A 19,795-nucleotide genomic window follows, 5' to 3' on the forward strand; every position below is an offset into this window, starting at 1 on the left:
TTGAACTTTGCACTCATTGTCGCAACACCACGGTCAAAAGTATGAAGAGGCGGTGCCACAAATACTACAATGGCTATCATTTATGATAGGAATGAGATATCAACACGAAACTTGGTACACATATGTATAGACCCAGGCCAAGGTCACATGCAAAAAATTGCAGAGATTGTCCACTAGGTGGCGCTATAACCTAAGAAAAAATAACGATAACTATAGCATATGTATACAACACATAAATATTTGTCTGACCTACTTTTTATTTTGCACATAACATCTGCTTTCAGATTCTTATAAGGGTCTTTTAGGATAATTACATATCTTAGAAAACATGACGACCAACAGCCAGCCAGCATTAACCATGTACGAGTCCAGCGTAATGGTGTGCCATTACAACTAAACTGATGGGCCTGTTTGTCTTATGTTCTCAAGTGTCTTTGATGATTTTTGGCTCATCATTCCGGAAATATTTGCATCTAGAACAACGGGAGTTACGTTAACTGTGCCCTAGATCAATGGTTCTCAAAATTATTCCTGGAGGCCCACTGCTCTGCACATATACGAAAGTCTTCTATTTTAAACAAATCTACTTTAATCATCAGTAGAGATTTGTATGAACTGAACTGATTGTGTCAGATGAGAGAAACATACAAAATGTTCCGAGAATTGGGTCTTGAGAAACCAATGCGGTTCACTGAGTTGAAAGTACTGCTCTAGATGTTTATGTTTATATGAAAAACAATTTTATGAATTTGCTGTACTATCTGGGCAAATATCAATATGAAACATAAAATAAAATTTTGTCGTTGTATTACTGGATTTGATGTGATGTCACATAGTGAGGTGGGCACCATTTGTAACCTGTATTCTTTATTTCATTTGTAGCTGCTGTTATGTTCCTTTTGTCCATGGGTTTGCATCTGCATGAAAATTATTATAAGATTTAATGATTTGCAGTCATTTACCTCATTAAAACTAAAAGACTTGAGGTAATCAATTCAAGCATTTTGAAATGTGACATTTTCAAAATGGGCCAGACTAAGTATATCTAACTAATTAACTAGTAATGTGAAGCTTATGACAAAATATTAACAGTTTTATTAAGATCAGACAATATATGTCTTTCCAAGACTAGGGCTGGTTGAATAAACATACAGTAGCCATTAAGTAAAGACTGTGTTTTAAGGACTAGTCTGAAGAACTAGTAGTTAGTTAGGGCTAATCAGTCTTACTATTTGGATTTAAATATAATTTAAATAATTTAAATATTTTTTTCATATGATACTTAAAGCAGTTATGTTTAATCATGAAGACAAAAATGTATGACTAACTTTGAATACTAGTCTTAGAGATTCATGTTACTGACCATTGGTTTATGTGTAGTTACAGACTAAAATTAAGGCTTAAGTTTTAGTTATCTTACTTGAAAATAGCTTACACTGGCCTACCTTTAAATATATCTGGGCCATAGTTTTGTCTTAAGATGTACACCAGTAATGTTTTTTATAAGGTTTGTTTGTAAAAAGTACCTAAATGTTTTTACATAACTAATGGCTAGTCATGCATCAATTTAAACCTGTGGGAAACAACCCTATGAAGTTATAAAGCTTCAAATGTTGTCTTAGAATTCTTCAAATCCTAAAGGTCACTTCACACTGGTCAGACAGACTCCAACAGACGCGTCTGTTGGAGTCTGTCTGACCAGTGTGAAACCCCTGTTGGAAGTTGTTGGATCAAAGTAAATGAGACTTTAGAATGTGGTTGTCTGTTGGTGTCTGTTGGAGTTGGTAGTTGTCTGACCAGTGTGAACTGGCCTTAAAGGTATGAAAAAGATTGCTGTAAATATGTGGATCCTTAAAGAACAATAATAGGCCAACATTAGAAATAATAACTAATAATCACACATAAAGAGAATAAATATTTGGTTATCAGTAGCTTTAGTATTCTAATCTATTTTCCATAACATAAACACGTCATGCTGTGTCTTATAAAGTTTTCAATAATTGTTTATAGAATTATTGCAATGAAATTGTAATGTTATGATACACTTGGTTATTTTAAATATAAATGTTTACTGAAAACTCACTCTAGCACAGCACGTGTGTGAACACAAGGCAAGGCAAGGCAAGGCAAGTTTATTTGTATAGCACATTTCATACACAGAGGTCATTCAAAGTGCTTTACATAGAAATGAGAAAACAATATATAAAAGAGAAAAAAGAAAATTTAAAAATAATAGATACACAATAAAATCACAATAAAAAAAGATACATGAGAATTTTGAATAACAATTAAAGAAAATGAATGTGATTTTAATAAAAACAGTTTAAAATGTTAAACAGAATAAAACAGGAGTAATAGTGGCTTGAGTTAAAGGTGCAGTCAGTGTAAAGCAGCACAGTGCTCATTCAGTAAATGCAGAGTTAAACAGATGTGTTTTTAATCTAGATTTAAAAGTTAGTATTCTAATCTATTTTCTATTTTCTATTTACAAATAAGTGCTTAATAGCAAATCTGACTGACATTTGCTTAATGACATCATATTTGTTATTAACTCCATTTGATATAAACAACACATCTGGATCAGTTATGTATGGACATAGCCAGTTGTTAAATATAAAAAATGTACAGCTTTAGTACTATTTTTAGGCCTACTATAATATGACAGAGGCTGTCATCTGAAAAACTTGTATGTTTGCACATCATATCTATGTCAAAGAATATATATGTTCTATAAGAACAATTACTTTTGTTTAAAAAAATAGTCTAAAAGATTTAAACAAGCAACCATTTAGTAAGACCTAGATCTCTATGAATTAAAATGACTGTTTCAGATGAGAGAAACATACAAAATGTGCAGAGCATGTTTGTGTATATGTTCCTTTTGTCCATAAAGATATATTCGGTTTAATAACTTGCATACCTCACTTTATTTACCTAATGAAAACAGAAAGCCTTCATGGTACTCGATTAAAGGACATGAACATGAATCTGCTAAATGAAATGATATTTGTTATTGACACGATTTAATAACACCATCCACCATTCAGATAACGTATCTGGTTTTGTTTTATTAAATTGTTTCAGTTCTTACACTCAACAACAGTAAAGCCAGTGCAGTACAATTTTCTCTACACTGTATAATACAAATACAAAAACAACTTTGCAGAAGTATAGCTATCACACAGTCATTTTGAAAACGGCCCTGACGAACGGCCCCTAAAGCTTATGACAAAGCATACAAGTATTATTGAGATCTGGCAATATACTCAAATTCCTTATTGTGGTTTTTAGGTGCAATTTTCCGTTATGTCCACTAGATGGCTGTAGAGGATCAATCACTGGCTGACATTTGCACTCACAGAAAACCCAGAAGATGATTACTCTTTAACTAAGTCTACTATTAATAGAACTCTGTACACATTTAAAGGTGCAGTGTGTAATTTTTAGAAGGATCTCTTGACGAAAATGCAAAATTATATACAAAATTATATTATCAGGGGTGTATAAAGACCTTTCATAATGAACCGGTATGTGTTTATTACCTTAGAACGAGACCTTTTTATCTACATACACTGAGGGTCCCCTTACATAGAAGTCACCATTTTGTGCCGCCATTTTTCTACAGAAGCCCTTAACGGACAAATTTTTTTACTAAGTTGTTTCCGACGATGACATGTTTGTCTGGTGGCGGCTACTGTAGCTTCTCTATGTGTTTCAAAAGCAAGGGGTGAGCAGTGGACTAAGCCATTGGTTGCAATTCGTGACCTCACCACTAGGTGCCGCTAAAATGTACACACTGCACCTTTAACTTCATGATTTTACTGTTATAATATTAAAATCACATTTAGTGAAAGACTACCACTTCAATTGTTCTGAGTTATCAGTTTTAACACTCATGTCATTTTATGATAGCTGTGAAACGTGAACATAATTTTGGAGGCACTTACACGACATTTGCAGTAAGAATTATATATTTTTTGTTTTTTATAAAAAAAAACTACATACCAAATGAGTGTATAACCATGTCAATATTAATTATTAGGGGTTCAAGCGCGAAGCGCTGAAACCCTATTGTAATTGTTAAGATTTTTATTATTATTATTCTGCCGTAAAACGGAACGTGCAGACCAAACCGTAAGGCCTAGAGACTTGAAACTTGGCCAAATGGTAGGACCCAATTTGGGGAGAGGTTGACAGAGTATCAACCCGATTGGCCTATAGGTGGCGCTATAACGACGGAAATCACGTTTATGCTCATAACTCCCAGAAATCTTGTCCAAATTTCAAGTGTCTTATATCACTGGAATCCTTGCGTCAAGACGAACAAAACGTTTATCTCCGATTTTATTTGCGCCTAGAGTTTTTTTTCGCTATTTTCGATTTTGTCGAAAAAAATAAAAACGAACTAGTCCTAGGTTTTTCGACCGATCGGAACCATTCCAGTGCTGTAATATTCCTTGGAGCGTGAATATCAAAAGTTATCAAAAAAAAGTTGAACTTTCGACTCACCGTCGTAAAGCCACGCCCAAACGCCCCCTATGGGCGGAGCCTCTAGGTCTTAAATGGCTATAACTTGGGATTAGAAAGAGGTATCGACACCAAATTTGGTGTATATATACAAGGGACTATTCTGGGCTCACGTTCAAATAATTGCGCCGCTTGACCACTAGTTGGCGTTATAACACCACCTCAACCTTTGAAGGGCTGTAGCTACAAAAGTGTGGGACCGATCAACTTGAAATTTGGCACGGTTGCTCTTGGTCTAGGGTACTATTAATGTCTAAAAGGAATTTTGCATGGCTCAAGAAACATGGCCGCCATCGGCCAATCAAGAAAAAGCAGCTATTAGACAGGGTTAACGAAGGCCGATCGAAACGAAACGCGGTGGGCCTGTTTGTCTCTTGGCCATGAAGGTCTGTGCAGAGTAAGAAAAAATTCGGCCTCCGGGGGGCGCTATCACGTTTTTTTAGTGTTTAAATTATTGTGTATTATGTAGTGTTTTAGATATCCACAAGATCCTCATATCATTTAATAGAGGTACTTACAATGAACAACTTTCCCTCAAGAAGCAACTGTCTCAGTAGAATCGTTTGTTAGATATTCATCATTTTCTTTTAAACCTACTTTTGCGAACTAGTCCTAGGTTTTTTGACCAATCTGAACCAATCCAGTGCTGGAATATTCCTTAGACATTGAATATCAATAATTATCAAAAAAAGTTTAACTTTGCACTCGTCGTCGCAACACCACGGTCAAAAGTACGAAGAGGCGGTGCCACAAATACTTAAATGGCTATCATTTATGATAGTAATGAGATATCAACACGAAACTTGGTACACATATGTATAGACCTAGACTGAGTTCACATGCAAAAAATAGCAGAGATTGTCCACTAGGTGGCGCAATAACCTAAACAAAGAACGATGACTATAGCATATGTATACGACACATAAATATTTGTCTCACCTACTATTTTGCACATAACATCTGCTTTCAGATTCTTATAAGGGTCTATTAGGATAATTACATATCTTAGAAAACATGCCGACCAACAGCCAGCCAGCATTAACCATGTACGAGTCCAGCGATTACAACTAAACTGATGGGCTTTTTTGTCTTATGTTCTCAAGTGTCTGTGAGGATTTTTGGCTCATCATTCCGGAAATATTTGCATCTAGAACAATTGGTGTAATGTTAACTGTCCCCTAGATCAGTGGTTTTCAAAAGTATTCCTGGAAGCCCACTGCTCTGCACATATACAAAAGTCTTCTATTTTAAACAAATCCACTTTAATCATCAGTAGAGATTTGTATGAACTGAACTGATTGTGTCAGATGAGGGAATCATACAAAATGTGCTGAGCATTGGGTCTGGAGAAACCACTGTGTTTCACTTAGTTGAAAGTACTGCTCTAGATGTTTATGTTTATATGAAAAACAATTTTGTGAATTTGCTGTACTATCTGGGCAAATATCAATATGAAACATAAAATAAACTTTTGCCGTTGTATTCCTAGATTTGATATGATGTCTCACAGTGATGTGGGAACCATTTCTAACCTGTATTCGTTATTTCATTTGTAACTGCTGTTATGTTCCTTTTGTCCATGGGTTTGCATCTGCATGAAAATTATTATAAGATTCAATGATCTGCAGTCATTTACCTCATTAAAACTAAAAGACTTGAGGTTATCAATTCAAGCATTTTGAAATGTGACATTTTCAAAATGGGCCAGACTAAGTATATCTAACCAATTAACTAGTAATGTGAAGCTTATGACAAAATATTAATAGTTTTATTAAGATCAGACAATATATGTCTTTCCAAGACTAGGGCTGGTTGAATAATTAAGTTAAAACTGTGTTTTAAGGACTAGTCTGAAGAACTAGTAGGCACGACCTGATTTTGCAGAGTTCGACGCGTTCCTGGGTCAACAAGGGAGGGGCTTTGAAAAAAACCTTTCAACCAATCAGCGCAGTCACGCGAGCTCGTTCAATTTGAGCGCGCATTTCTACCACTTTCAACCTATGCGTCACTTCGCAAAGTTCGCATCCATTTTGTGGATTTGTGCAGGTAAGTGTGCATCTTTAAACTAAAGCCATGTATTTTATTTGTCCTTTCTCAGTTTATTATTTACTGACTCACGTTTGTACATGGATGATTAACTGACGCGATTTGCTAGACTGTCCAAATTAACCCTTTCCTAATGCGCTAAACCGCACGTTTATTATGCAAATTGGTAACCGAAGGATCGCTAAACCGCACGTTTATTACGCAAATTGGTAACCGAAGGATCGCTAAACCGCACGTTTATTACGCAAATTGGTAACCGAAGGATCGCTAAACCGCACGTTTATTACGCAAATTGGTAACCGAAGGATCGCTAAACCGCACGTTTATTACGCAAATTGGTAACCGAGGATCGCTAAACCGCACGTTTATTGTGCAAATTGGTAACCGATCGTCATATGCCCGTGATGATCCAGGGTCATCATATGCCCGTGATGATCCAGGGTCGTCATATGCCCGTGATGATCCAGGGTCGTCATATGCCCGTGATGATCCAGGGTCGTCATGCCCGTGATGATCCAGGGTCGTCATATGCCCGTGATGATCCAGGGTCGTCATATGCCCGTGACGATCCAGGGTCGTCATATGCACGTGACGATCCAGGTTCATCATATGCCCGTGACGATCCAGGGTCATCATATGCCCGTGACGATCCAGGGTCATCATATGCCAGTGACGATCCAGGGTCATCATATGCCCGTGACGATCCAGGGTCATCAAATGCCCGTGACGATCCAGGGTCATCATATGCCCGTGACGATCCAGGGTCATCATATGCCCGTGACGATCCAGGGTCATCATATGTCCGTGGCGATTTAGGGTCATCATATGCATGTGGCGATCCAGGGTCATCATATGCCCCGTGATGATCCAGGGTCATCATATGGCCCGTGATGATCCAGGGTCATCATATGCATCGTGATGATCCAGGTTCATCATATGCCCGTGACGATTAAGGGTCATCATATGCATGTGTTGATCCAGGGTCATCTCTCCTTAGTTAATGTAATATAATGCATACAATCATTGATCACTGTCTTTAAACAACAACTATTGTTCACTGTATTTTCTTATTTGCTCATATTATTTTTCTTTTTTCATAAGAATTCTCAGAATCGAGAAGAATTATCATCAGAAGTGATCATTCATGGAGAAAGAAAAAGGGTAAAGTCTTTATTCAAACCAATGCTAATGTTTGAAATTAAACTAATGGTAATGTTTGTATGAAAGGGTGTGCATTTGTATATATATATATTTATATATATATGTGTGTGTATATATGTATATGTATATATATGTGTATATATGTATATGTATGTATATGTGTGTGTGTGTGTGTGTGTGTGTGTGTGTGTGTGTGTGTGTGTGTGTGTGTGTGTTTTAGGTCCTTTGGTGTGCCCTCATTAACAGAAGAGTCTTTGGCGACATTAAATGATGGGATGTGGCTGAATGACATTGTAATGGACATTCAGTTGAGGTATTTTTTCTGATTTACAAGCTGCACATCAAATATTCTTATCAAATAATCTCATCAATCATTTATCTTATTTTACATATTTCCAGATCTGTTCATGATGAATTACGACCACATAGAAGGCGAAAATCTTTGATCTACCCAGTGCACTTTTACAGTAAGCTAAAAAACAGGTAAGAGTTAGTCATATGTTATGAGATTAAATGTATTTACTGCCAGTTTCTCTCTATGTGACCCTGGTACACAAAACCAGTCATATGTAGCACATGTATATTTGTAGCAATAGCCAAAAATACATGTGTCAAAATTATCACATTTCTCTTTATGCCTTAAAATCATTAGGATATTATGTAAAGATCATGTTCCATCTAGATATTTTGTAAATTTCCTACTGTAAATATATAAAAACTTTATTTTTATAAGTGGATGCAGTTGCTTAGGACTTCTTTAGACAACTTTAAATTCCTAATGAAATACTAACAATTCTTATTTTTAAGTGGAGTATAGCAGTGTTCATTAAAAAAAGTTGAGCCATGTGGGTCATTATTTAAAACATTTTGTAAAGTAATTCATATATTAGTGTGAGGTACGACAGAACACAGAATCCCAGCGCAGAGGTGTTTATTCACAGAATATGTATAAAAGAGAACACTCGATGACTTCAGAATAAAATAATGAGAAAACACTAAGAGACAGTCAATATGTATAGGAGCCCAGGTGAAAAAGTAGTACACTTCCATAGTGTACTTAAAGTGCTTTATTTTCGCACACTAATTTTGTACTTAATATACTAAAAATTCATCTTTAGTACTTCTTAAGATGTTCTTAAAATCATCTAAGTGTACTTCACTGTGCTTTTTTGAGACACCATGAATATGAACTAAAATGCATTTTTAACATACTATCTCTGTATTAAAAAATGTATTTACTTAACACTTGAATTAAACTTGAACTCAACTTTCATACAAAGATGGGTTCAAGTTTACTAAAAGTGGTATCTAAATACATTTTTTAAATACATTTTTAGCACATTTTAGTTCATATTTATGGTGTCTCAAAATAGCACAGTGAAGTACACTTAGATGATTTTAAGAACATCTTAAGAAGTACTAAAGATTAATTTTTAGTATATTAAGTACAAAATTAGTGTGCGAAAATAAAGCACTTTAAGTACACTATGGAAGTGTACTACTTTTTCACCTGGGAGATAACACTCGGTGTCCTCGTGTGATTGGTGCGGAGAGGAGAAAACACTAGATCCAGAAATGTATGAGACGACACTAGAGCCGTCTGCCGAAATCCCTTCGGGAAAAGTAGTGGGAAACACAGCACGAGCCGTAGGACATCCACTGAACATCCGAGGGCCTCTGACAAGGGATCCTAGCGGACACAGAGAGAGAGAGAGAGAGAGGTAAAGGCAGATGGTGCTTCAGCAGGTGTACACGCTGGACAGCGCTCCGATGACGTCAGCGCTCGGGGAAACCCTTTAGAGGAGAGACGCAAGCTCGGCCGTTGCCACTCGAACCGAGCGAGGGAGCGAGCAGGGACGTGAGAAAACCCAGCAGTAGGTGGGCGAAGATTGGAAGCCAATCCTTACGGCAGTGTGCAGCTGAACAGGGGATCTGGGGAAAATAAGGCAGCAGAGAGCTCGGATTAAATAGCTAAACTAATGACACGACTTGACAAGAACTAGACAGCGCTAGATGGGCATGAACATACTGAGACGAACTTGCAAAGAACAGAGGAAACGAGGGGAATTTAAATCAAACCGGATTGGGCGATAATAAGGAGGATCAGGTGTGGGACGCCGGTGAGAAGAGTCAGATATAATGAGATCACCAGGTGGAAGGCGCGCACGTGTGGAGCTGTCAAAACAAAAATACAACACAAGTGAAACAAAGACAAAGCAGCCAAAAAGACCGAAATCATGACAATTAGCAGCTGATTTCGGCTTCTTTCTGTTATCTTTTTCTGTAAAGCTGATTGGAAACAATACACATTGTAAAAAGCACTAAAATAAATTATTTTCTGATTATTTAAACATTACATACAATAGCAGAACTATTCAATTAATAATCTTGCACTTCAATGGATTAACCTGTACAATTTTAAGTTATATAATAAGTGTAACTAATTGAATTGCTTTCATAGCTTCATTGTCTATGTTGTTGTAAAGCCTGCATGTTTTCATGAAACTTTAACATGAATATCATATGGCAGAGTTTCCGCAAGGTCTTAAAAAGGCAAATAAAACGCACATCGGCCTGTAGCCTACAATTTTATCATTGTAATAATGATAAAAGTAAGTAAGGTAAGATTCTCGTGTTGAATGGAGCCCTGAATCCGATCATGATGACATGCAGACAAAATCATGGGCACGAATTTCGAAGTTATCTTTTATGCTACACTATGGACACAATCAATAATTATTTTTCTTAGTCTAAGTATAATTAAGAATTCGTTCCCAATATTCAACAGTTCGTTCCTTGGAACGAATTATTATAATATTTCGTAATTAATTATTACAATTATCATTATTTCAAATTATGAATTAGCCTAAAACATGTGGATGTCGTGGAAATATTGTTAATTTGAATACGGAGCTCCGTATCAGTGGGTCTAAGCTAACAAACAACTGTACGTAAATACAGAACAACAAGTTAGGAGCCCTCATGACATGGTAGAACTTTTTTTTAATCGTGGCCGGACACGTTTTATTAATTCGTTCCCTCATTTAAGTTAAATCGTGGCCACGTTTTATTAATTAGTGCCCAGAATTTCATTTAAACCATCGGGAAAATTAACACAATGCTAACAGATCTATTAAAAGATCAATAATTTTATTAAAATTATCGGAATAGTGACGCTTATAGCAGCTTAATGCATTAATACATTGCTATTAAGGATAAAATTCATACACCTTATGGGGTCGTGTATATATACAGTTTTATTAACTCCTTCCCAGAATTTCATAAAAACATTGGAACATAAAGTGAGCTTATGCATTGATACAGTGCTATATAAGGATCAAATTCATACATCTTGGTTCTTAAACCGTTTTATTAATTCCTGCCCCGGAATAATAAAAAATAATCGGGACATTAATGTGATGCTTAACGCATCAATACAGTGCTATTTAAAGATCAAGTTTACTATATACCTTATTAATGAGTCATAATTCATATACAGTTTTATTAATTCCTGCCCAGAATTAAAAAAACATATTGGGACATTAACGTGATGCAGTAATAAATTAAACCAAATAATTCAGTGGCTTAAATATCACTAAAATAAACCATTAAAATAAGTTAATAAAATCTCTTTATGTCACTTGGTTGATTTTTTTTAGTTGGACAAAACAAAATAAATGACTAAAAAGTAAACATAAATTTTGTGTAAAATGTACAGATATTATTTAGGTGTATACATCAAATAAAACAAGTATTTAACTAACAGATTATTTCTAATAAATATCCTTAATATTTGTTGTAAATTTGAATAAATATATTTGAAAATGTCACACTTATATATTTTCGTTTTTAAAACTGTAATAATTGCTCATTTCAAGTTAATATATGTATTTATAACTAACTATTTACTCAATATTTTTGGTGAAACATTTCTAGGACAACTCACTGTATTAATGCGTTAATGCGTTAAGCATCATTTTAATGTCCCAATATTTTTTTTTTATTCTGGGTAGGAATGAATAAAAACGGTGTATTTATATGACTCATTTATTAGGGTTATAGTGATTTTAATCTTTTAATAGCACCGTATTTAATGTATTAGCATGCATTAAACTATATTTTTAAAATTCTGCGCAGGAATTAATAAAACTAAGCTATATGTAGTATGACTCATTAATAAGGTATAAACTTGATCTTTAAATAGCACATGCGTTAAGCCTCACGTTAATATCCCCGGTTTTTTTATAGCCTACTGGGCACGAATTAATAAAACTGTGTATGAATTTGATCCTTATATAGCACTGTATCAATGAGTCAGCTCACGTTAATCTCCAAATGTTTTTTTTTTTTTTAATGAAATTCTGGGCAGGAGTTACGACCCATAAGGTGTATGAATTGTATCCTTAATAGGAATGTATTAATGCATTAAGCTGCGATAAGCATGTTCCAATGATTTTTATACAATTCTGGGCAGGAATTTATAAAACTGCATGTAGTATGCGTCATTAATAATGTGTTTAGTGAATTTGATCTTTTAATATCACTGTATTGATCTGTTAAGCTGCAATGTGTTAATGTCCCGATGGTTTTAATGAATTTCTGGGCACTAATAAACGTGGCCACGATTTAGCTTAATTGAGGAAACGAATAAATAAATCGTGGCCACGATTTAGCTTAAACAAGGGAACGAATTAATAAAACGTGGCAACGATTTAAAAAAAAGTTCTGCCATGTCATGAGACGGGCTCCGTACTCAGCAGAAGAAAAGAAGATAAGAAAAATTAGCGGACAAACTTTGACCATTTATTAGCAGGCAAGCAAGTTTGGGGGTTGTTACTAATGTGAACATGCACGGTGGACTTTCGAAATGAATAGAGTCGGCGTTTCCTTAATATCGAAGCGTAGCAATGCTGATAAATCGCAGTTATGTTTCAGAACGACATTCTTACAGCTTAATTAGTTTTTATCCATTTAAATGTATTAAATAAAAGTGATTAAATTAAATGTATTAATTTATTTGCATTTGACTCAAAGAATTGAGGACGCTGGGAGGGAAAACTCTTTATCTCCCTTGTTGCAGTTTTCTCTGTAAAGAACAAATTATATTACATTGCATTATTATTATTATTATTATTATTTATTGTTACCTACATCTAAATTCTATGTCTGCTTAATGGTTTGGGTAAGTTTTTTAAATAATGTTTTAAAATGGTTTAATATGGCTGTGGATGTTACTGAGCTTGTAGAAGTTTAGCTTATTGCGTTCTGAACATCTGGCGCTGTGCTGCAACTAGACGCGAGTTGTTGCTATCTCTGATAGTAGGCTATTATTAAAACAAAACAAAGCAACATGCATAGACGCAACTAGCCAAATTACTGTCTGATAAAAAATGTTACTATTTCAAAGTGTGCTTGTTTTTTACTGATGTAGGTAACCCAATTAAAAAAAAAATTCATTTGATTGGTTCTCCCGCCTGAATTTAATTAAAATATTATATTTCTTCATATCATACGCCCAGAAAAAAATATTATTCGAGTGCAGCCCTAATGCATATTTGCTGTTCGAGCAAGCTGATTCTTTAGGAAACCGCTCCGCTTACATGCTCTGCACAACATTAGGCTAATAAAGTAATGATTACAAAAACACAAATGCTTGATCAAGGCCCGACCTGGGCCTCGGGCAAAGAATCTAAACTCTACCGTTTTCCTACACCTATAAAATGCAATTCAATGTGGAAGTAATACAAGTATTCAGAATACTACTCAGATTTTTTAAGGCTATTTAAGCCTGTTAACAAGGAAATTAACATCTTGTTCATGTACAGTCTTTTAGTCTATCTTGTGTGTTGTTTAAGAAAAAAAAATTAAAATGGGTATCGGAACAGCGGAACAGCAGTTGGGTTTAAACAACCCATAATTTGGGTCATTTTAACCTAGAAATGTGTCCTGTCCAAAAGCTACCCAGCCCTGGGTTAAAAACAACCCAATATTTTTTTATTTATTTTTTAATATCTGATACCGTTTTTATTTAAATGATCGGTGCATCACTAGTATTAATCTCGATAAAAAATTACCTTTGACTGGTTTTGTGGTCCAGGGACAGATATGTTTTTAAATGCTCTGCATGCCATTAAAAATCTATGTACTGTCATAAGTAGCCTGTACTCTGAATTGCATTTTTAAAAAAAATACATTATAACCACGAATATGCTCTTTACAATGTCATCTGTGCAATTACAGTGGATACACAGATGTCATCAGATGGACAAAGCATGAGGACATTTTTCGTAAGGACTATCTTTTGATAGTTGAAAATGCCTTTGGGTGAGAACTTCTTTTTTTTACTTACTCATTAACATATTTTATTATTTACTGTTTTTACTTATTTTTTACTCCCTTTTCACATTAATGTAGACGTTGTGCAACTAAACCAATGTTGTTGAATAAAAAGCCTACATTCAAGTTTTTTTCTGAATGTACTATGTTTCAAGGTAAAATTGTTGTTTGTGTTTCATTCTGTGAACGACTACCAAAATTTCTTCCAAATTCAACAAAAATATATATTCGGCATTTATTGGCAGACCATTTGAAATGGGACTAAGTCAAAATAGCAAGAGACAGTGAGTGATATGATATCATATCTGAATGAATGGGACTTCCTGTAAATGTACGCGCGTTAGTAAGACCTTGCGGCAGATCACGTTGGCCAAAACACGAAAAGAACCGCGTTTTCAAAAGATATTGCAGGCAAACACAGACCTTTGCATCCGGACGGGATAAAATTTCTCAGAGGACTTCTGAGTTTGGTGAAAAACAGTAGGTAAATTGCTCTGGAATTTAACACGAAAAAAAAACACGATTTTCTCAGAGGTCCCACGGTAAAACTAATCCGTCCGAATAGGGCTTGAGACAGATATGCTGTCGGCTTTTTGAACAACTATTATGTACTATACACACAATAGTAATCGTTTTACATGCTGTTTTGAGTAAATATTTTATGGAATTTTATTCACAACTTTCATAACTCTTATCATCCTGTCTTTCACATTACTGATATGTGACTTTGTCACTCACTACTGAGTTTGTTTATGTTAAAATACAACAGTCACTAAACTAGAATGGCCATATTACATGTAGAAATAGAAAATGCAAAAGTGGAGAGGTCTCTTTTTTCCATGGCTGTACTATTATTTGCATCTTTTTGTTGCTTTGATCGTTATTGCAAATACAACAGTATTTTTTTATTTGCAATTTGGGATACGACAGTCACAGGAGTTCACATAATAACACAAAATCATACAGAATAACAGATAATTTCAATTTAAAACATTCAACCTATAGCTTTCTGAACAACTCCAGTATGATTGGTAACTCACATCAAGAACTAGTTGAATATACTTTTTATTCTATATGTCCATTTTAAAATGTTTGTAATCGAATAAATTACTGTCCCTCTTACTGTGTATGGTACATGTAATTTTTTATATCGTCTATAAAAGTGTTTAATTTTTTTTTTCAGAAATCACTGGAGACTCATGATTGTGTGCTTCCCTGGAAATGAAGAAGGGGAATATATCAAAACTGGGCGAAAAATGGTAGAAAAGAGGTAGATGTTTATGTTGCATATGAGTAATTAAATTGTACTTTTAAGTTTTATTTTACTTTTAAGTTAAATTAGATGCTGTTGTCCCTACATTTATATTACAGTTTTTGCCTATTGCTTACACACTTTTTGCAAAATTTGGCTCATTATGTCAAAATTCTACACACAAGCCACACAGACATAGCACTTGGAGATTAACAACTCACATCCATGCCAAAATGAAACACTGCAATCAAAACTTAGCACTCCTTTCTAAAAATGAAATTCTTGTAACAAAACCATACACACAAGCACCATTTGAATTACTCTTTCATATCACCAGCAACACACTAATCCGCTTTATATATAACACTGCACCCTTTGTGGTTTTATTTTTATCGTAATTTTCTTAGACTCAGTCTTTAGTAAAACTCAAAAGTAGATTTATTTAAAGATATATTTATTTGTTTAAATTTATTCAGTAATCAAACAAGAGTTTTTACCCACAAAAAAACATTCTTAAAGGAATAAAGAAAAATAGAACCACAAGTCATCACATTTAGCCACAAAACAAAAATAAAAAACAAAACAAATACTGGATAAACTGCTATTGTGGGGAAAAACACACTTGTTTTGTGTTTGTGTGCGCATGTATGTGTGTGGTGGGGGCCTGGGGGGTCTTATGGATCCCTCCCTCTGTTCGTATCTGGGCACAAGACCTCGTCGACATCACAGGATATGTCCTCGCAGGCTAGGCATCGGGGAAAATATCGTCTTGTGTGCCTAATCCACCCTTGGATGGATCCCACCTCATTGTAACATTACAATGATACTCCTTTACATTCATTTTTGAATAGTACTGTACAGTAATACTGTAATATGATACAGAATCATGTGACACATACAGTAGGTACAGGAGTAGAAACTTGAAGATATACCTGTTCTCCAGTCGGAATGTTCTTAGTATTGATGCTACTGTGTAGCGACTGAGGTTAGGGTGGACTCTTTGCCCAGCCTCCCTCATAGATAGGCCATGATGTCATCCGATACACGTCTCCGCACTGGTCCTCGTCTTTGTCCTCTTCCATGTTCACATCCACGTCCAACTCCTCTCTCTCTTTGTCCTCCTCTTACTCTTACTCGCATTGCCTCCATGCTTGCAAAGTTCTCAGAATGTCTTACCTGAGGCCTATTTGTAGTGCTAAGACTCAGACCGATTGGTGTTCTGTTTTCTGTACAAGTGTATTCAGGTGTGTATGTAAGTGCCTATAATTGCCAGATGACTTTTGGATTTTGAACAGAGTGTTTTTCCAATGATAATAGGTGATTTCGTTTTTGGAAAATGTGTCTAATGTAAGAAAACGTGTGTAGTGTTTCGCAATAAGTGTGCTACAGAATTGCAAACAAAGTGCAAAGTTGACAATGTGTTTAAGCTATGGTTACACTGTGTTTAAGCATATGCTACAAGAAGTTTAGGTATTGAGGCTTTGGTCTAAGCATTCGGATTTAGTGTGTAAGCAATAGGCAAAAACTGTATTAATCCAGGAATTCTTTAATCAGTTGTGTTTTACTTTTAGGCCTTGCATTTTAATGCTAGACTCCAAGCCTGCGCAAGTGAGTGATAGCATGGAGGTTTTCCAAAACATACGAAGGTTGGTTCTGTTGTATATCGGCCCAAATGTGATTGCAGCATGTACTGTAATAGCATTTGATTCATACAAAGTCATAAATTTGTTTGAAAAAAAAAAAGAGTAAACCTAATTTGGGGATGAACTACATTTTATTGTATAATAGTAAACATACAGTAGTTTAGTAAAATCAGGACAAGATTTGCTTTAACTCAAAGTTTAAAAAATGTGCCTGTCATATTGGTTGTGGATTTATCAATGGTTTTTGTTTCAGTTACTTAACAGGAATGTGGAAAAACAAACAAAAAAAGCCCCGGACATTTTCTGCGGCTTCTATGCCAGCCCTGAAAGTACGGGTACCTGAACAGCAGGGAAACTGCTCTGAATGTGGCATATTTGTATTACTCTGTGCAGAGCACTTTCTGAATGTAAGTTTTAAACGTTTGTACTTTTAGAACTATATATAAGTTTAAATCATTTTAATCAGAAATTTGTTTCATTCCTTTCCTGTAGGATCCTCCCAAAGAACTAATCAATGAGCTTGACTGTACATCCTGGTTTACGCTGGCAGATGCATTTTCAAGGCGTGCACAAATCAGGGACAAAATAAGAAGATGTTTAGAAGGTGTTTTGTTTCATACAACATTGCATAATCCTAATATATTTGTTAAACTTAATACTAGGTTTTTATTAGATTAAAATTAATTTAGATGGCAAAATTCAGATACCACTGATCATTGTCATACAAATTTAAATATAGTTTTTGGTACACAAATATAACTTTGTTGTGTTAAAGTGGCAGGTTATATGAATTTACACTGTTGCATTAATTGTAAAGTGTAATACTAATGATTAACCTGATCAATCTGAGTTTTGCCTATACAGCACGTGAAAGAGACGGAGAGGAAATCATAGCAGAAGAAAGAGAAGGTGAAAAACAGCCAAACATTTTTGAGAGAGGAAGAGAAGCAGAGGAAAATGAAGCAGGAGAAAGTGAAAAACAGCAAAACATTTTTGAGCGAGGGAGACAGGCAGAGAAAAACAAAGCAGCAGAAAGTGAAAAACAGGAAAACATTTTTGAGAGAGGGAGAGAAGCACAGGAAAACGAAGCAGAAGAAAGTGAAGAGGAATGGCAAGAGGAAAATATAACCAAGGAAAGTGAAATAGAATGCAGAGAGAAAGAAAATAGACATACGACAAGAGAAGAGAACAAAACAGCAAGAAGCTACACCGTCCTGGGAAGGCTGTCAGTCCCAGGCACGAAAAGGAAATACACAGTCACTCAGGATGAAATAAAACGAAGAATCATTACAGAAAACATGTCAAACAACATGTTAAGAAGCCTGATTAGGGTTTGTACATCCAAACTTTACAGCTATTTGCTCTAACTAGAAATAAAAAAAATTTACAACATGGTAACAAATTGGTTTCATCCAAAGGTTCGTAAAGATGATCTCCCAGAGGAGCTTAGACAAAGACCAAAAAAAGCTAAGACAAAAATGAGCATCTTCTCTGCCCTCAGTGAAGGGGAGGCCACAGATTTAGCCCAGGAGCTAGGAGCTATGCTTGGGCGACATGTCAACCTAGACATGGGTACAATTGTTCCAAGTGCAGAGGCAGAGGTTGCAAAGTAAGTTGCTTTCCACTACAACAGTTCTTATACCCGTTTCTTGCACCTTATTAATCTGTCCACTCATCTTTACAGGAATGCACTCTGCACCCTCCAGTCCTTGCTGAGGGAAAGACTGGGAGATGAATCCCCTTTTTCTCTTATCACACATACATTTGGACCACAAATTCTTGATGTTGTCATCTCATTTTTAATCAGTCAGTTTAAGTAGCTCTCTCAATGTTAAATTGTAACAAACATAACTACAGCAGTAGTTAATAGATTAGTTTTTAGTTTAAAACAATAACAGTTCACTGTTCCAAAACAAACTCTGATAGTTCCAGGGTAGTTTTAAATGGTGCTTGTTTAAATGGCTTCATTTACATCTAGAGACCTTATATTGATGGCCACTAGGATGACAATTTTACTTTGTTTTAAAAAAGAATTGTAAAAAAAATAAAATAAAATAAAAGACTAAAACAGCAGTCACTCTAACTTCATTGCTTATATACATGTACAATTTTGTTTAAATGAACTTAGTTTTTCAAATTACATTTTACATTCTACTACTCCTGGATGTTTCTCATGTTTGATTCAATTTATAATTTAGCTTTAGTATTTAGCCTTTTAAGATTTTTTCTATAACAACGTTTCACATTTTTTGCTCTGTGTGGAAACAATGGTCTTATCTTCCTTGTCAAATCCACATTAGCTTCTAGAAGTTTAGGTCCAGTTATGCAAGCATTTGTTACATTGTCATGCAAGTCTTGAATTTTGTGGCAAATGTCCTGAGGAATTGTCTGCCATTGCTTCACAGTCTCCAGAATTTCATTTAACATCTCTATTTCAGTTTTAGAGTGGTTTGCTGCAGTGTTCATGTTTTCTTGCAGCGATGTGTCTTGATCCAAAGTAGATACAGCTGTTTTTAACTTGACATCAAATAATTCACATGCCAGGAGAAGGCAGGCACATTTCTTATAATAAGAATATGTACAACAGGTACATTGAAGCGTTGTAGCGGAAGTGTGGTAAATTCTCTCATTACATAAACTTTTTACATCCACCTCTTTTGTGTCAAAGCACAAAACTGAGTAAAGCTGTTTTTGCTGAATTACAGTCGCATGTGCATTTAATTGAAAATCCAAAGCAGGGAACTTTTGAGAATCATGTTTACTTAGCAAATCAGCAAGTACAAGGTGTTTACAGCGATGTCCTCTGATTCCCATTGGGCAACTACAAAAA

The 19,795-nt window shown here is 35.2% G+C and overlaps 2 protein-coding genes across 2 annotated transcripts in view; both read left to right on the forward strand.

Moving 5' to 3' along the window:
- Nucleotides 1-19,795, forward strand: part of LOC135734447 (putative serine protease 46) — a 662,394-nt gene that overhangs the window by 98,480 nt on the left and 544,119 nt on the right. The gene's annotated exons all lie outside the window — the stretch shown is intronic.
- LOC135734574 (uncharacterized) lies at nucleotides 6,391-19,038 on the forward strand. The gene is made up of 12 exons (XM_065253408.2): nucleotides 6,391-6,573; nucleotides 7,675-7,734; nucleotides 7,955-8,047; nucleotides 8,134-8,217; nucleotides 13,975-14,058; nucleotides 15,254-15,340; nucleotides 16,894-16,968; nucleotides 17,219-17,372; nucleotides 17,458-17,569; nucleotides 17,830-18,296; nucleotides 18,384-18,574; nucleotides 18,650-19,038. The coding sequence occupies exons 2-12, from the start codon at nucleotides 7,718-7,720 to the stop codon at nucleotides 18,783-18,785; spliced, it is 1,500 nt and encodes a 499-aa protein (XP_065109480.1). The 5' UTR covers nucleotides 6,391-6,573; nucleotides 7,675-7,717; the 3' UTR covers nucleotides 18,786-19,038.

Source organism: Paramisgurnus dabryanus, chromosome 1 (genome assembly GCF_030506205.2).
Source record: "Paramisgurnus dabryanus chromosome 1, PD_genome_1.1, whole genome shotgun sequence".
In the NCBI taxonomy this organism is placed as follows: domain Eukaryota; kingdom Metazoa; phylum Chordata; class Actinopteri; order Cypriniformes; family Cobitidae; genus Paramisgurnus; species Paramisgurnus dabryanus.

What these genes read in the sequence shown, in the direction of transcription:
- LOC135734574 (XM_065253408.2), top strand. An exon ending in ATAGTTGAAAATGCCTTTGG is followed by an intron (nt 14,059 to 15,253) that starts GTGAGAACTTCT and finishes TTTTTTTTTCAG; the next exon opens with AAATCACTGGAGACTCATGA. An exon ending in TGTTAAGAAGCCTGATTAGG is followed by an intron (nt 18,297 to 18,383) that starts GTTTGTACATCC and finishes TTTCATCCAAAG; the next exon opens with GTTCGTAAAGATGATCTCCC.